The 18,668-nt window shown below is 43.0% G+C and overlaps 1 protein-coding gene across 2 annotated transcripts in view; it reads left to right on the top strand.

Annotated features, from left to right (window-relative positions):
• Positions 1–16,711, top strand: part of OTUD7B (OTU deubiquitinase 7B) — a 53,582-nt gene extending 36,871 nt beyond the window's left edge. For both annotated transcript variants that reach the window (XM_082613429.1, XM_082613428.1), the window contains 8 exons: positions 1,064–1,165; positions 2,685–2,812; positions 7,301–7,413; positions 9,083–9,210; positions 9,518–9,667; positions 10,248–10,362; positions 11,330–11,414; positions 12,646–16,711. In XM_082613429.1, coding sequence (XP_082469555.1) covers positions 1,064–1,165; positions 2,685–2,812; positions 7,301–7,413; positions 9,083–9,210; positions 9,518–9,667; positions 10,248–10,362; positions 11,330–11,414; positions 12,646–13,854 — 2,030 coding nt within the window. In that variant the 3' untranslated portion in view covers positions 13,855–16,711. The remainder of the gene's footprint in view (positions 1–1,063; positions 1,166–2,684; positions 2,813–7,300; positions 7,414–9,082; positions 9,211–9,517; positions 9,668–10,247; positions 10,363–11,329; positions 11,415–12,645) is intronic.
• The last annotated feature ends 1,957 nt before the right edge of the window (positions 16,712–18,668 follow it).

Genomic DNA, 18,668 nt, shown 5'->3' with positions numbered 1-18,668 from the left:
AAAGATTTATTTACCTTTACAATTGTTTGTCTTAAATTATATTTAAAATTTGTTAGTATGATGGGGTGAGGCAGCTGAGAATTCTGGGAAAGCTAGTCAGTTATTAAAAACCTCCCATGGAAGAAGAATTGGGTGTGGGAGGTGGGGGCACAGAAAGGAAGGTCTTGCTTTTCATTTTGTGCCCTTCTATACTAATCGTGTGCATCTATTTACAATTTTTTAAGTAGTAAGCATTTATCTGACTGCTGTGTTTTAGGCCAGTTTTTCTTTCAGTAGACTGTCCAGTAATTCAAAACAACTTTTAAGTATCATTCATAAAATATTTTCCTTATATAAGTAATGGATCAGCAATTGTAGGATGACTACAGAATTGAGACTCATTTTCTTGGGTATTTTAAGTACTTTGTCTTATTGCTCATGTCTTTAAAGTCGTACCACATACATGGTGACATGCTTACTGTCATATATGCAGATGATACTTGCATGACACTTTGAATATACGTGTTGGGTTGTTTTTCTTTTACTGATGATGGATTTGTGCTGACCTTGCTTGCTACAGTGTCTGCTGGTCTCCTGACCAGAGTGAAGAAATCAGAGCCAGACCAAGTAGCCAACACAGATTTCGACCTATGACCTAGGCCTCATCATCCAGCCCAGGGTTGTTCAATCTTAGCACTACTGACACCTAAGACCAGATGATTCTTTGTTGTGTGAGCTGCCTTGTGCATTATATTGTGTTTAGCAGCCTTCCTGGCCTCTACCCACTAGATGGCAGTAGCATCCCCCCACCACTTGTGACAACCAAACATATTTCCAGACGTTGCCAAATGTCCCTTTGGGGACGAAATTGTCCCTGCTTAAGAACCACTGATCTAACCAGTTGTGCTCACCAGATTCTGATGAACCAGATATAAGTGAAGAAGATACACAGAGTAATAGAGTGATGGTTTGATTTTAGATAGGCTTCCTAGAGGAGGCAAATTTGGAGTCTGTTTTAGAAATAGGGAAGTAGGGAGAACTTTATGCATCATCTGCTCCTCTCCTTTTCCTCCTGTTTCTGTAGGGCGTTTGAACTGGTGGGTGAGTGTGGACCCCACCTGTCAGAGGCTCCTTCCTTTGGCAACTACTGGAGATGGAAACTGCCTCCTGCACGCAGCCTCTCTTGGTGAGTCTTGAAAATGGCCCTTCATTCCCTCATAGAAAGGAAGCAGTAGTTAAATCTCATGTGAAGGACTTGATCCAACTATTCTTGATCTCACACAGAAGTGATGGCTCAGAGCAAGGCTATGTGTGTGTGTGTGCGTGCACGCTCACTGGCGCAGGAGGAGATGGAAGAGAGCCCTGCCCTGGTTTTTCAGTCTTGCTGAGAAATCGTATGGAGTACATAGGATTTAGCACAAGTCCCACTCTGAGAACTGGCCCCCAGAAGTAATGCGCAGCAGTAAGCAAGCAGTATACTCTACGTGTATGCATATAATTCCACTAAGTATTTATTCTTTTGGTATATAAAAAAGATATGTTTTCATCAGTCCCCTGTGAAACTTGTTTATTATTATTTTTTAATGTATGTCTAATCTAGAATAATGTATTTTTCTTTTTCTTTCTTTTTTTCTTCCAGTTTTATTGATATAATTGACATACAGCACTGTATAAGTTTTATACAGCATAGTGATTTGACTTACATGCATTATGAGATGATTACAGTAAGTTTAGTGGACATTCATCATCTCACGGATACAAAATTAAAGAGATAGAAAAAATTCTTTTTTCCTTGTGATGAGAACTTTTAGGATTTACTCTCTTAACAACTTTCATATATAATGTACATCAGTGTAATTATATTTATCATGTTGTGCATTGCGCCCCTAGTACTCAATAGTCTTGTAAATGGAACTTTGTACCTTTTAACTACCTTCATCCAATTCCCCCTGCCTCTGGTAACCACAAATCTGTTCTCTTTTTCTATGAGTTTGTTTTTGAAGTATAATTGACCTACAACACTGTTATACCCTGGCACACAACATGGCGATTCAGTATTTCTATATATTTCAAAATGATCAGCATGTTAAGTGTAGTTACCATACAAAAATATTACATAATTATTGACTTGTTTTCTTTAAATTGTTATACCTATTTATAATTCAATATATTATTTGCCTTAGCTTTTAAAAAAAGTCCCCATTTTCCAACCACCCCTCAAGCTTTGATGCTGATTGCCATGTGCCAGACCCATCTTATCTGCTGCTACTCTGTATTTTACTTTATTTATTTTTAAAAATTTGATTTTAATTGGCCGCACCACGAGGCTTATGGGATTTTAGTTCCCCGACCAGGGATGGAACCCAGGCCCTTGGCAGTGAGAGCGAGGAGTCCTAACCACTAGGTGGCCAGGGAATTCCCACTCTGTATTTTAATTTGTTAGACTTGGTATCACGAGTAAAGGCGTCTTGTCAGGAGTTTGAAGGATGTGGTATATACCCCACTTTCAGGTTCTCAAAGTTTCTGAACCTCCAGAATAGGAACATCTTTTCTTTCTTGATTACCTTTCCCCCAAGTCACAGCAGGGGTTTCTCTGAACCTGGGCTTCAGCCTGATTTCCTTCATGCCAGGGTCTGTGTATCATAATTAATAAGTGGAGTTGAGTCAAGGTAGGGTGTCTTAACCATCATGTTTTCTTGCCATAGGGATGTGGGGTTTCCATGATCGGGACTTGATGCTACGGAAAGCTTTGTATGCACTAATGGAGAAGGGAGCGGAGAAGGAAGCATTAAAACGGCGCTGGAGGTGGCAGCAAACTCAGCAGAATAAAGAGGTGAGGGAGCTTGGGCAGGAGAACCTTGTTTCCCAAAGTTACCTAGGGGAAATGCTCAGTGCCTACCAGTAGGAAATGTCTCCTACTTAGGTGCTTAGGTCAGTGTTACTCCTCTTGTAATCCTGGAAATGGTTGAAAATTCAGATACCACCATAGGGTACATGCCTTCTGATAGAGTTATGAGAACTGGTGTGGGGAAGTGGAGACTTGTAGAGGAGGTATCTAACGTTGTGCTTTTCTACCCGATAGGCACTCAATAAGCCTTTAGTGGCAGTGTTTTTTGCAAAATGAAATACGACAAGCTCATAGGATTTTTGTGTTGTTTTGTTTTTTTGCTTATAATAAGGCTAGACCAATTTTTAAGGACTTATGTTTTCAACCATTATAGAAATGTTAATGCATAAAAATAGTTTTGGCCATATATACCGTTTGTTTTTCGTATGTTCAGTTTATCTGTTAAAAAATTGTAAAGGCATGAGTTTGAATGGTACTTCTTAGAAGTTCAGCAGATGTTGAGTTGAGTTTAATTGGTACTTCTCAGGGGTTTAGTAAATGTTGAGGCTGCTTTCGTATAAGAAAGCAACACTGGGAAGTTCCCTGGTGGTCCAGTTGTTAGGACTCTGGCGGTTTCACTGCCATGGCCCAGGTTCAGTCCCCACCACCACGACGCAGCCAAAAAAAAAAAAAAAAACAGAAAAAAAGCAACACTGGACTGTTTGTACTTTCCACCCCTATAAACGGGCTGGGCAAAATATGGCCTGTAGGGCTTCCCTGGTGGCGCAGTGGTTGAGAGTCCGCCTGCCGATGCAGGGGACGCGCGGGTTCGTGCCCCGGTCCGGGAGGATCCCACGTGCCGCAGAGCGGCTGGGCCTGTGAGCCTGCGCGTCTGGAGCCTGCGCGTCCTGAGCCTGTGCTCTGCAACGGGAGAGGCCACAACGGTGAGAGGCCTGCGTACCGCAAAAAAAAAAAAAAAAAAATATGGCCTGTGGGTCAAATCCCACCAACTGTTTTGTTAAAAAAATATTTTTATTGGAACACGGCCTCCCCAACTCAATTCATTTACATGTGTTTGTGCTACAGCAGCAGAATATAGAAGCTGCACATTGCCCCACTGCAAAGCCTAAAATATTTCCTGTCTGGCCCTTTACAGAAAAAAGTTTGCCAATTCCCTTCCCTTTAATAATGACGTTATACAGTTAAATAAAGATAATGAGTCTTCCTATTTCCTTTTGCCCTGGTTCTCTGTCTTCTGTGTTTATCTCCTGCTCTTCATATATCTTTTTTATTTTTGCCATGTATATAAAGCTGGGTATTTCTGGCATTAATATGGGAATATCTCTTCAGAAACTTAATTTCCAGCTTCTTTTCCCTCTCTTTTTATTGCTCTATCATAACTGGCCATAATATAGAACTAACAGATTTTTGTTTGTTTCAGTTATTAGAATTTTATGTTCTCAAGATTTGAAATATGGAAGTAGAATGTGTTATGTTTCTTTCTCAAAAATAAAGAACTCAACCTTAAAATTAGGATGATATTAAGATCAGAATCCGGTCTTTGATCAGCCAGTCTGCCCCAGAAGATTCCTGAGGGAAAGAAATGCACAGGGGCAAGGCCAAGTAAACAGCATTCTTTTTTTTTTTTTTTTAAATTAATTAATTTATTTTTGGCTGTGTTGGGTCTTCATTTCTGTGCGAGGGCTTTCTCCAGTTGTGGCAAGCGGGGGCCACCTTTCATCGCAGTGCGCGGGCCTCTCACCGTTGTGGCCTCCCTTGTTGCGGAGCACAGGCTCCGGACGCACAGGCTCAGCGGCTATGGCTCACGGGCCCAGCCGCTCCGCGGCACGTGGGATCCTCCCAGACCAGGGCTCGAACCCGCGTCCCCTGCACCAGCAGGCAGACTCTCAACCACTGCACCACCAGGGAAGCCCCAAACAGCATTCTTTATTGACATCAAACCCCCTGGCAGTCTGGTGAGCTGAGCTGGACTATGTGGAGAGCTTTTTTTGCCTGAGCTAGAGCTAGCCTAGAGTTTGCCTTCCTCATTGTTGAATTCAGGCTATATCTGAACCTTAGATTTGACCACTTTAGAGACAGGAAAACACCAAACCAGATCATGCCAGCTAGTAAAGTAGACATGAGAGCCACAGTCAGAGGATAGGTAGGCCCAATTCCAGCTATATTAAGCTGTTATAGTTACTATTTTAAAGGTGAGGTTAGATTATGATGGTATTTAGCCAGGAGACCCAGAAATACTCAAGTCCTGTTCTTGATCAGCCATCTATTCCCTCTCAAAGTCCTCAAATGGAAATACATGCCTGGAGGATAGTAGATATTGAAGGAGCGATCTTTTTACTCCTTTTGCTCAGCACATTGAAAGTTCCATATGGAAACGAGATAATTGTTTTAGCTCAGACCATTCATAGCATTATAGTGGGGTGGGGAAGTGGGTGACGGACTGGGGAGCTACTTTTAGCCAGTACCAAACACCAAACAAACTAAATTGGTTTTGATTTCCCAGGCCTCCTTGTTTTGTTGTTAAAAATGGTGGTAAAACACAGTAAGAACATTTTCAGCCTAGGAGGGTACACCACCTAGTGGCTGTGTGTATAAAAACAGCAAACAAAAATAGGTGAGAGCAAGAGGGAGACAGATCCTCATGAATGTGTATCAGGGACCATTTATCAGAGTGACCAGAGCACCCCATATATAACCTGTGCATTGTTCTTTTGTATTTTTAGTTGAAAAAATCTGTGATAGAATTTTACACATTGAAAATAGCTTTGTCTTTTTTTTTATTGTTAAAGTAAAATGTGGTCACAATAGCTCTTTAATTCCTGTTAAATTTGTTCTGATACCTCTCATGTTTGCAGTGTGATTCTTTCTACTATGTCAATGTGTGTTTAAAGTATAAACTCATTTTAACACTTATATAGGCCAAATATAATTAATAATATAGAATTTCTTCCAAATCATCATATACATCCTAAAGCCAATATGGTATTTTAAGATTGTTTGTACTACTCCTTCCGCTCCTTTAATAAAAATTAATAGTTTTACTGAGCATGTATTTACTGATTACTGATCACATAGTAGGTACTAGGCATATTGCATAAAAACATGGTCCTGGTTCTTAGGAGTAGTAGTAGGAGATGGACATGTAAATACATAATTGCAACAAATTAACAGGTTATGACTTCTATGATAGAAGTCTACATAGCAGTTGAGGAGGAAGGGCACAAAGGAAGGAGTGAGTGGTTGATGTACCAGGGAGATTTAGGAAGGGCTTCATAGAGGAGTGATACTTGAGTTCTTTTCTGACAGTTGAGAAATTATTCACCAGGTGGATATGGAGTGGGCTGCTCCAGGCAGAAGGCACAACCTAGACAAAAGCTCAGAAGTATAAAACAACACAGTGCATTCAAGGAACTATGACTAATTAAACAGTATTAGAGAAGTGGGTTGGGAGCCAGGAAGTGGAGTCTATGCTATGCTTAAGGAGTTTGAACTGTATCTAATAGGTAACGACAGGTCTTAAAAGAATTTGTAGCAGTAAGCAAACATCATCAGATTTTAATTTTAGAAAAATCTTTCTGGTAGCATTGTAGAAAATGGATCATAAGAATGTATGACTGGAAGTAGTAAAACCAATTAAGGGTCCATTGCAGTAGTTCATGCTTAATAATTGTTGACTAAAGGATCCAGGTATGGGATGGGTGAAAGGAGAGGAGTCGTAGATAACCCCCTGGTTTCTAGTTGGGTGTTTGGGTGATAGTGTTGTTTACAAAGGTAGGAAAACAGGAAGAGAGCGTTTTTGAAGAGGTAGAAGTTCAGTTTTGACTGCACAGAGTTTGAGGTAGTCATGGGCTGGTGGCAGTCTTCAGTAGGCAGCTGGATGTGAACATAGAAATTAAGAGGAAATTTGGGCTGGAGAAGAAGGTTTTTGAATCCTGAGCATGTAGATAGCAGTAGATGAGATTATAGTAGTAGAAAAGATAACCTAGAAAGAACCAAGGCTAAAATCATTGACGCAACATCAATATTTTTGAGGTAGACAGTTCAGAGAGGTAAGAGAGAGTAGTGTTGTGTGAGCTAAGCGAAAAGAAAGTTTGAGGAGATCAAATGCCACATGAAGGCTAAGAAAGATGAGAACTGAAGAGTTTGCTGAATTTGGCAATTAGAAGGTAATTGTCTTTGCTAGAGTCAGTTAGGTGAAGTAGTTTGTGGGGGTGAGGGAGGGGGCATAGGCTGGAGGGCAGATACAGAAGCTAGACTGCAGTGGGTCAGAAAAGAATGGAAGTGTGAGCGATCATAGACATTCTTTCATGGATCCTGACTATAAAAGGGAGAAGAGATTGGACTTTGTAGTACAAATTGTTAGCCAAGTGGTAAGAGAATAGGGAGTGGAGTAACACGAGTGAGTTGGAATGGCTATTGCCTCTTGAACCTAGCCTCTAATTGCTTGATATTCCTTACCTGTCTTTCACACAGTCGGGGCTGGTATACACAGAGGATGAGTGGCAGAAGGAATGGAATGAGCTGATCAAGCTTGCCTCAAGTGAACCCCGCATGCATCTAGGTACCAATGGAGCCAACTGTGGTGGGTAAGTATGTCTAACTGGAGGAGCAGGAAATAATCTTTGCTGAGTCCTCAGTGTCCAAAGAGCTCTGTGCTAAGAGGATGTTAGAAGGAGAGGAAAGAAGCCATGGCAAGGGCACAGAAGGGTGTAACAGCATGGTACGTACTAGGAAATACAGGTAGTTCAGCGTTACCAGAATATAGAGTATGTGGCGCAGAATAGTAGATGAGGCTAGGCAGTCCAGATTTGTGTGTGCCATGCTAAGGAATTAAAATTGTATTCTATCCAGACTTTGGGAAACTGCAGGACAAATGACCTGGTTTCCTCAATAAATAAAGACAAAGAAAAAGGGAGAAAGAACCTAAGTTTAAAGACACTTTAGAGACACATCAACCAGCTGGAATATATGGACATTTATAAGACAGTTGGGGAAATGTGAATAATGTCTACATTATTGTTAAGTTTTTAAAGTGTGGTATTGATGGTATTGTGGCCGTTTTTAAAAGGAGTCCTTTATTTTTTAGAGATTGAAACTGAAGTATTCATGGATGAAATTATATGATGTCTAGGATTTGCTCCAGAATAATCTGGTGGGGTGGCATGGGTGTGGGGGCCATCCCTAGGAAAATATATCAAGGTCTAGGTGAAACAAGATTGACCATGTGTTCATAATCGTTGAGGCTGGGTGATGGATACATGAGAGTTTAGTATAATATTCTTTCTAGTTTTGAATATGTTAAAATTTTAAATTTTTCTATAGTTAGAAAGTTAAAAAAAACTATAACCTATCCAAACTTTATTGGACATAAGAATAATCTGGGAGGATTGTTTAAAATGCAGATTTTTGGACTTCCACCCTAAGGAAGTCCAGTTGAGTTGGACTGAGGTGAGGCCCAGAAATCTGCATTTGTAGCAAGCACCCAATGTTGAATAACATTGCTTTAGGGGGCAGGAAGCCACTAAATTGTGAGTTTGTGAGTGACGGGAGCAAATTCCTGTATTTGAGCACACTGACAGCAGAGTGGATGATGAAGCGAAGGGGAGTAGTAGTAATGGGTGTGAGCAAGAGTGGTGGGTTGCAGATAGGCCAGAGGAGACAGTTACAAGAGACACTTAAAAGATGGAATTGGTCAAGCCAGGTGATTAATTGAAGATGAAATATAAAGAACAGTAAATATTTCACAGATTTCTGATTAGGCTACTAAGCAGATGGGTGAGGCTGTTCTTCCAGTAAGTGAACATAGAAGGAGGGATTTTTGTTTCTTTCCTGTTGTGTTTTGTTTTGTCCTTTTTTGATAGGACACGGTGAGTGTGATGTGTGGGTGGTTGTGGTGTGTAAAGTGATAAGCAGGATGAAGCTACGCAGCTGTACACTGAGCTACTGGACAAAGAATTGGGGAAGGTTGTTGAACAAGATGGGTATTAAGAGAGGGATTACATGCCGATTCCTAACACTACTCTTGAACCTTCATATTTCTTTTCTTGTATTTCCCCATCTGTGAAACGGAAGTAGAAACAGTCATGGTAGCATAAAATAATCAGCTGTGTGTGTGGCAGCCTTAAGACTGGAAAACAAGGAAGGGACGTTGTTTTTTCCTCTTTGCAGAGCTGGTCTTCATGAGTCTCTTGCTTTGTTTTCTTCCCTCTCCCTTCCACTGCACCCCTTCCACTCTCTCGCCTCCTGCAACTCTAGGGTGGAGAGTTCAGAAGAGCCTGTGTATGAGAGCCTAGAAGAATTCCATGTTTTCGTCCTTGCCCACGTGCTTAGGAGGCCCATAGTCGTTGTGGCAGACACCATGCTGAGGGACTCTGGAGGGGAAGGTGAGTCAGTCAGTCCTCACTCTACCCTGAGCAGCCCTATTTGCAGAGCCTTGGGCTAAGCACTGGAAGGAAGGCAGGAAAGGGGTTATATAGACCCTTGGGAAAAAAACAAGGTATAAATTAGAACAAGGCAAAATTCTCATGAGATTCAGAGTAAAGCAGCTGAGGTTAATTGATGTGGCTTCTTAGGAAAGAATTATTAAACATGGGTTGGAATGAGAGGGGGCTCAATTGGCAGAGTGGGGTGGAGGGATTTCCCACTAGGCAAGAATATAGCCTTAATAATAATCTCCATGGTTTCCTGCAGCATTCGCCCCTATTCCCTTTGGGGGAATCTATCTGCCCTTGGAGGTTCCAGCCAGCCAGTGTCACCGCTCCCCTCTGGTGCTCGCCTACGATCAGGCCCACTTTTCTGCACTTGTGTCCATGGAACAGAAGGAGAATGCCAAGGAACAAGGTGTGGAATGCAATGTCTGTGTCTCTGGTGTCTTTTGGTCTGCTTTATTTTCGCTTCGAAAAACTGAAATGAGAGAGAATGTAGGAGGAAAGAATTAAGTGACATGCAAGCTCAGACAGTGCATGCTGATACTGTTTTACTAAGCTATAAGATATACAGAGGTTTTAAAACTAAGAAAAAAAAAGGTTTGGAGAAAAACACAGCCTGTATTCCCTGCTCTGGAGTAAAGAGCTAATACAGTAAGGTCATAGTACCTTCCAAATGATGCTTTGCTATATTTGTCTTGATAATGACTTTGAATTCCCTGAATCTCTGTTAACTGGCAAGAACATCATGGGTGCTAGCTGACTGGTGGGAAGTCATGGAGATCAGTGGCCTAAATTGTATGCTGGGTTACAAGGGAAAACCTCCCTGTTAAGTTTTTAAATGCTAAGGTAATTCACATGTTACGCACTGAGAAGTGACTGCAGTTAGAGACCTTTGGTATGGTTCAGCCTCCTTTTCACTGAAGTCAGTCTGTGTTCAGTTGCCTTCCTCTCTCCTCAAGGAGACTCCTTGATCATGTTTCTTTCCTTCCCAGCTGTGATCCCACTTACAGATTCAGAGCATAAGCTGCTGCCCTTGCACTTTGCTGTGGACCCTGGAAAGGGCTGGGAGTGGGGCAAAGATGACAATGACAATGTCCGATTGGCCAGGTGAGGCAAGCCTAGCCTTTCTGTCTGCTTTGTAGCTGCGATCTCTTCCACATACGATGTCCGATGTCCGTCTCCTGGGGACTTTTCCTCAGCTCAGAGGCAAAGACAGTCGCATCCTAGTTCCAGTGTCTTTGGGAAGATGGAGAGGAGGGAGACAGATTGGGCACCAGGACTCTTGCAGCTGCCTTTTCTCCCTGTGAAAGACAAGGGAATCCTGGGATCTCCTTATAGTATGAGGAGTGTTCTTGCAGAATCCCCAAAACAGTGATCAGAAAATCAAGATAATCAAATCACACTTCTTCTCCCAGCCCAAATGAGAAGGGTTTTTTAAATAGCTGACCAAAACAGTTTGCTCTGGGCTTTTGCCTTTCTGGAACTTAAACAGCAAGAAAAATATGTTCTCCGCCCTCCTGCCACCTCCCAGAAGTTGGCTTCCTCCTGCCTCCAAACTTCCTGTAAGAGCTTATGAATATAAAAGCTCCTCCCTTACCTCTTAGCCAGTGCCGCCTTCTTCGGGCTCCTAAAACTGAACCCAACTGGGACGGTTTGATTTAAAAACCCAGCGCTTATGGCTTTTTAAATAAGTTCTCACCTAATTATGAAAAGCTCCTTCAGAGTAATACTTACAGCAACGACAATAATAGTGGCTGCTGTTTAGGAAGTATTTCCTGGTTTCCAGACACTGTGCTGGGCCCTTTTCAAATACTATTTTAACCTTCACAGCAACCTTGCAGGATAGATATTATTATCTATACCCATTATCAACCCCTCCCTGAGTTTCAGGGAGGTTGAAGTGACTTGCTCAAGGTCATAAAGCTTAGTAATTGGTGGAGCCCTAATTCAAACTCAGTCCTGTCTGAGTTCCCAGCCATGTAGCCCTCTCCCACCCTACCTCCCAAATGGATCACACTGCTCTGCCTTTTAAAGGTCACAGTATTTTGAAATTCTTTTTTTCTCCTTTTCACAGTGTAATCCTGTCCCTAGAGGTCAAATTGCATCTGCTGCATGGCTACATGAATGTGAAGTGGATCCCAGTGTCCTCGGATGCACAGGTGAGGACTTCTCCCACCCAACCCTTGCATGTCCTCATTTTCATGTCAGGGAGAACAAGGAAATCTGGTGGTGGTTCCTTCTGAGTCTCTTCTGAGTAGTGGCTTATGATTCAAGGTTAGGAATAACTAGAAAATATCAGATAAATTCCAAACACTTTTTCTTGCCTTTCTACCTGTTAGTGCCCTTTGTTTTCTATATCTTCTCACCGGCCAGGCTCTTCTTTCTGACACTAAAACACATTCTTCAAGAAAAGTTTTCTGAACTTTTTGGTGAACTTGAGATTGTTATTACTTTGTTCCAAGCCCTCTGTACATAGACCTCTGCGTTGGGCACCAGAGGAGACAGAATAGCTTAAAGAGCTCCTGATACAGTAGGTTCTGAGGATGTTATAATTATCCATAGAACAGGAACACAGGAGCAAGGGCCAACTGGTGGACTCCAGTGCTGAATGTCTAGAACTTGAGGGGATGCAGAATGGTTAAGACTTGGGGTGGTTATTCAAGACTTCCTTGAGATTGATTTTGAGCAGAATTTGGCATAGAGAAATTTATAATAAAGGCCATTCTAGTGTCTATAGAATATTCTCCCTCCTCACCCAGAGGCCATATATTTGTATAGTTGCTCATTGTTCTAGAAGAGCAAAATCCAGGCTTCATTTTGGTATCTCCTTATTACAGAAGGGCATCAAATTGCCGGGGGTGAGATAAAAGTTAGATATTAGATACCTCTTTCCCTGGTTCATGGGAGAGCTGATGAGCTGGGGAAGGACAGTGCCCTCCTGGGTGACCCTTCTCCTGTCATGACAGCAACCCTTCTCTGGAACTAGGCAGTCACTCCAAGGAAGGAGTTCATAGGGATGTTACCACTCCTCTTCCACATGGCTAATTCCTATAGCAACAGCTGCAGGGAGCCCCGTGAGCCAGATGGATGGGCTGGAGGTACCTGGGGGCTTCCCTCAACCCAGACCAATGGGATAACTGTCAGTCACGTTCTTTTTTTTTTTTTTAATTAAAAATCATTTTTTTATTGAAGTATAGCTGATTTACAATGTGGTGCCAATCTCTGCTTTACAGCAGAGTGATTCAGTTATCCACATATACACATTCTTTTTTAATATTCTTTTCCATTATGGTTTATCACGGGATATTGAATATAGTTCTCTGTGCTATACAGTAGGACCTTGTTGTTTATCCATCCTATATCTGTCAGCCACGTTCTTGTCTCTTCCAGGCTCCCCTGGCCCAGCCTGAGTCCCCGACAGCCTCAGCTGGAGATGAGCCCCGGTCCACTCCTGAGTCTGGGGAATCAGACAAGGAGTCAGTTGGCAGCAGTTCTGCCAGCAATGAGGGCAGCAAGCGGAAAGAGAAGTCAAAACGAGATCGGGAAAAGGACAAGAAAAGAGCAGATTCTGTGGCTAACAAACTGGGCAGCTTTGGCAAAACCTTGGGCAGCAAGCTCAAGAAGAACATGGGAGGCCTGATGCACAGCAAGGGTTCTAAGCCTGGAGGGATGGGAACAGGGTCGGGGGTAAGCAGTGGCACTGAGACACTGGAGAAGAAGAAGAAAAACTCACTGAAGAGTTGGAAGGGTGGCAAGGAGGAGGCAGCTGGGGATGGGCCTGTAACTGAGAAGCCCACATCTGAGTCTGTTGGTAATGGAGGGAGCAAGTATAGCCAGGAGGTGATGCAAAGCCTGAGCATTTTGAGGATTGCAATGCAAGGGGAGGGAAAGTTTATTTTTGTTGGAACCCTGAAGATGGGTCACCGTCACCAATATCAGGAGGAGATGATCCAACGCTACCTTTCTGATGCTGAGGAGAGATTCCTGGCAGAGCAGAAGCAGAAGGAGGCAGAGAGGAAGATCATGAATGGAGGGGTAGGGAGTGGGCCTCCTCCAGCCAAAAAGCCAGAGCCAGATGGCGGGGAGGAGCTGCTGACTGCCCCTCCAGCAGAGTCCAAGGCGGTGGCATTGTCTACTGGCTACCCTGGTGGCTTTACTATCCCTCGGCCTTCTGGGGGTGGAGTCCACTGCCAGGAGCCCCGGAGGCAGATGGCAGGGGGGCCATGTGGGGGGGGCCTGCCACCATATGCCACCTTCCCCAGACAGTGCCCTCCTGGGCGACCCTACCCCCATCAGGACAGCATCCCTTCTCTGGAGCCAGGCAGTCACTCCAAGGATGGAGTTCACAGGGGTGCATTGTTACCACCCCACTTCCGCGTGGCTGATTCCTATAGCAACGGCTACAGAGAGCCCCCTGAGCCAGATGGATGGGCTGGAGGTCCCCGGGGGCTTCCCCCAACCCAGACCAAATGCAAACAACCGAACTGCAGCTTCTATGGACACCCTGAGACAAACAACTTCTGCTCCTGCTGTTACAGGGAAGAACTGAGGAGACGGGAACGTGAACCGGGTGGGGAGCTGCTGGTGCACAGGTTCTGAATGGGGAAACCCTGGAGGGCAAGGGGGCTAAACAAAGAAAGTTAAGCTCAATTAATTGGCTCATAAGACCCAGCCCCCATGTTGATGGGGCAAATGCAGTAATGTTTGTGTGAGCCTGGCCAGAAACTTTTAAGTGTGTATGCTCTGGAGAGCTGCCAGGCTGGCAAGAGCAGGTCAGGGCTGGATGGTGCCTCAAGGGCTGTACTGGTCCTTTGCCCATCTTGACTTAATGGTACTGAGGAGGTACAAGGGGGGAAAGATGGTAATTCTGTGTCATAACCCCTTGGGTCCATCCCAGGACCTAAGGGAAAGTGTAAGGGAAGATTTGATGTGAGGGGGTGGGGAGGTGGGCAGAAGTCTGGGGGAGGAACTGGCAAAGGAGGTTCTCAGTCAATAAAAGAAAAAACAGACCAAAGTTCTTTTAGGTTGGAAAAAAGCACATGGTGGTGGAGTTGGGAGTGTGGAGGGAAACTGGGAAATTAGTCAAATTTGCTATTGAGTTGAATTAAGGTAGAAATTTAGTGTTGGATAAATTTTTCCTCCTGAAGGATCTGGAAAGACAAGGCAGTAACGTGTGCTTATGGATGCTTATTAGGAGGGGGCTGGCTTAAATCAGTTTAGTGAGATGGGAAAGGGAGGAACTTAAAAGGGGAATCTTCTTCCTCTTGAGTTTGATTTCCTTCTAAACAGCTATCTGTCATCCCTTCTAGTTCGAGAGGAGATTGCCAATTGCCCCCTATCTTTTTCTCATCCTTTTTGAGGGCTGAGCTAAAAAGGTTGTGATTTTTTTTAAGACTTTAATTTTATTATAAAACAACAACAACAAAAGTTCCCTCTGGGGAAGGCAAGAGAATGATAAGAGCAGCTGTGTGTGTGGAATTTTCTCCAGGTGAATTGGTGCACAGGTGATCTTTTTTTAACTACTAGCAATAACCACATATTGGGGTTTGAGTGCGCCTTGGGAGGGGGGTGGGAGGAGGACAGACTTTTGGCCAGACTGTTTCAAACAAAACCAAAAACCTAAATAGAGCACTACCATCCTCTGCTGCTGTGTTTCTGTAGAAAGCAACTTATTTTTTGGAATTTTTTTTTTTTAAAGAAAAGAAACAAAAAGACCCCAGCAAGCAAAAACATTTTAAAAAATATTTTTTTTCCCTCCTATTTAAGTGATTCTTTCTCCTTCCTCTCTACTTTTGGAGAATGAACTTAACGTCCCGGCTTCTTTTGTTAAGCCATAGCTGACCTTAATCTGTGGTTAGTTTATTAAAATAATAAAAATACTTTGTAAGAAGAGATATTTTTGATAATAGGACTGATGTTGAAACTTGGGGTAGGGTTAGGGGCAATTTATAAAAAGGTAGAGAAATATATTTTAGTGAACTATAACCACAGATCACAGATTACTCCCAATGAGCTGATCTGTCTTTGGATTTCCCCCTCCCCCCCCGCCCCCCCATCCTTTTCCCCAGAGGGTGGGAGTGGGTCTGTGGACACAGTAGGGGGGAGCTCCTTTGCATTTTGCACAAAGCACAAGTCTGGACAGCCTATGCTCTGGCCAGCACCATTTCTAAGAGCTTTAAACTGGAGGACCTATCCTGGGCCAATTTTCCCTTTTTGAATTTTTTTTTTTCTGGGGGAAAAAAAACTCAACTATGCAATTGTATACACTCCTGGGTGCATATGAGGAAGGGGAATAAGTGTACTTAAGTGTCCAGAGTGTTAATTGGGGCTATTTTTCTGTATTTGGATTTCTCTTTTGAGGTATGTACTCATAAACCATCCTGTGGAATGTAATCCCCACATTTGATCCAAGGCAGACATGGGCTGGGTGTGTGTGTTAGGGGGAATCGTTTTTGCCCTGTGTTGCTTCTGCCCAATCAGGAAAGTTGTCATCCCATCTCCCCGTTGGTAACAAAGCCAGCCAAGACTGTCCTATTCATTGGAACTGCTCACAATTTAGAAAGTTTCCTTTCTCCTCAACAAACTTGAAAAGTCACTTATTTTCTAAATCTGATTGTTGATTTAATAATTTCCATGGCTGTTAATTCTTAGGCTTTTATTTGAAAACAAACCTGGTGTTAAGGAAGCAATGAGGTCAAAGGAGATAGGTTCCAAAGGAGGGTGGAGGGTATGTATATATTTCTGGGCAGGACTGGGACTAGTGTGAGACAAGCACGCCCCTCAGGTTCAAAACTTAAGGAGATACCAAAAACTTAGTAATCAAGATAAATACTGTTTTAATGCAGTATTTTAAAAAATTAATGCAAAAAATCCATGATGAGCAAAATATCAGAATCTTAAAAAAGACAGAATCCAACAGGACTGGGGTTAGAGTGAGGGAAGGAACACTGAATTGAGCAAGTACGGGTTGAATCCTGTCTTTATTTAAAATTTTGATACTTTATTCATTGTGGATTTTTTTACATTAGTTTTGATTTTCAAAATATACTGTGTTAAAATAGTATCTTGGTTACTGGGTTTTGGGGCACCCCTTAAATTTTGTGCCCAAAGTGAGTGCCTTGCTCACCTTACCCTGTTTCCGGGGTTAGAACAACACTGGTGAGACCACCACCTTATGATCTTCGTCCCCTAACATGCACCCAAACAACAGGTGGCTCAAGCTCACACCGAGAATCTGCGTAGCTCACCTAGCTTTCCCATAGGCATCCATCTATATCATAGGATTTTGGCCTGGACCAATAGAAATGGAAACAGACCAGGGATTTTCCCAGAGAATAAAACCAGGAAAGTTGATTCTCCACTGGACTGCTGTGTTTGGATTTGACCTGTTATTAGATTCTAGTTAATACTTCTGTTTTTAAAAACTGAGGACAAATGAACAAAAACGGAAACCTTGTGTCATGTTTGCTTTTGTTCTGATTTATAAATGAACCAATCCCAATTGCTCTTGACTTCTTTTCAAATAAAAACGGTGGAAATTCTGGTGGGTGGCCTAGGGGTGAATATGGTAAAATAGGGCTTTATTTAGGCCCTTAGCTTTTTCATTAAGAAATAATTTTTTTTTAAATTTGGGAAGGTAACTATTTATTGACACATTAAGAAAAAAAAAAAAAAACCACCCTCTCTATTCTAAAGATGAGGGACCCTGAGTCAGTGGATGTTTTTCCATAGGGATGAGTAAAGTTTGTTTTGCTTCATCCTTTGAGAGGGCTGTGGAATGGGAGGGTGGTGAAAAAATAATGCCTGCAAAATGAAGACAGACTCTGGTTGGTTTATGGTATTTGGGGAGGATGAGGGGGTGGAAGAGGCAAGCTCATGCAACTACTGCGTTGGGGAAAAGGGAGGAGAAGGGTACATGATGTGCACTCAAAATGAGCCAAATTCCTTAGTTAAGGAGGGTGTGGGTGAAGGGGGGAGGCAGACCCCTCAACCCTGGTTGAGGGATGATATCTCTCAGGCTTAAATAAGTGCACCTAGTTCCTTTAATCCAGGCACTGGGGTACCTACTGAGGTTTTAATTGGAGAGGGAAGATTTTTCAGGGCTCTTATTTTTCCCCTTTTGATTTAAGACAGTGCTACCCCTCCACCCTACGTTCTCCATCTCAGCCCTGATGGAGCAAGTATACTATAGGAGAGGCCTCCAGATTCCTCCTTTAATCTGTGCTATTTTTATTGAGAGTTACAAGATTTAACCAAACGTTTTTTCCCCTCACACTGGATTCTACAACAAAAGTAAAAGATTATATTAAAAGTTTTTTTTTTTTTTTTTTTTTTTTAAAGATTCAGTCTCTTTATGGAGTGCGGATGGTGTTTAACTCAGTGCTGTACAGGGCCTGGAGGGAAGTTCCTTCCCCCTCCTGTTGGCTGTTTCTTCTCAAGTGAAACTAAACCTCACAGACCAACACAACAGAAATTAGCAATGACTTTTTGTTGTATATTTGGGAATGATACAGAGCTGGAAAGAATGGAGCTGGTTCTGAATGACTTCTAAGAACCTAGCTTTTGCTATTCTTACTACTTTCTAAACAGCCACATGTCCAAGGTTCAATCACATTTTATCTTTCCCAATAAAGGAGGTTCAGAGATAACTGTCCCCAGTTACTCGGACACCTCTGGACTCTGTGTCCTCTTCTAAGGAGTCAGTGCCCCAGACACACAACCACAGGTGAGAAGACAGAATCAGAAGCCCCTTCTCGGCCTGGAATCACCTGCACCCCAGATTTTTCTAATTTCGTTTTCCCTCCAGGCCCTTCAACAACAGATTCAGTGACTCATGTAGGCAGTCTGTCTCTTTCACTCTGTAGATACCTGGTCTGCAAATTACAGGCTGTTTTGCCCGCTGAACTTAAGTTGACTAGCAAAATATCGTGACATCCCCCATGGAGACTTTCTCCACGCCACCTCCCTTCACCAGCCACTTGGGTAAGGGGCAGTAGAAAAGAGAAAGGGAAGCTGGCTGACAGTGGCGCAGAGAGGAGTGGGGGTGGGGAGGACCTTGGCCTCTTTTCTGTGCTTATAACTGGATCTGTGACTCATCTTGTGAGTCACTCAGCTCCACCTCCTTCCTCTAGCTGCCCCTCCCAGCAGCCTTCACTCCTGGCACAAACCTGCAACCAGACCAGGATTCTGAAAATGGAAAAATCTGATACAGCCCCTTGCCTCTTCATCCTTCCTTTCATCCACTAAACCTCTACTGGGTGTGTGTAGAATGGACAGAGGGGGTCCTCCTGCTACTTAACCCTCAGCTGCTGCCCCCTTTGCATTCCTGGTGAGGCGCTGATCCAAGTCACCCATCTATTTTCTGCCTCTGACCTTCCACCATTTCCCTGATGTTTTTTCTCTGTATTCCTCTG

The sequence above is a fragment of the Mesoplodon mirus genome (assembly GCF_964341445.2).
Source record: "Mesoplodon mirus genome assembly, chromosome: 3".
NCBI lineage: Eukaryota > Metazoa > Chordata > Mammalia > Artiodactyla > Ziphiidae > Mesoplodon > Mesoplodon mirus.
Note: the sequence above shows the minus strand (reverse complement) of the source record. Positions and strands in the feature narration are given on the sequence as shown.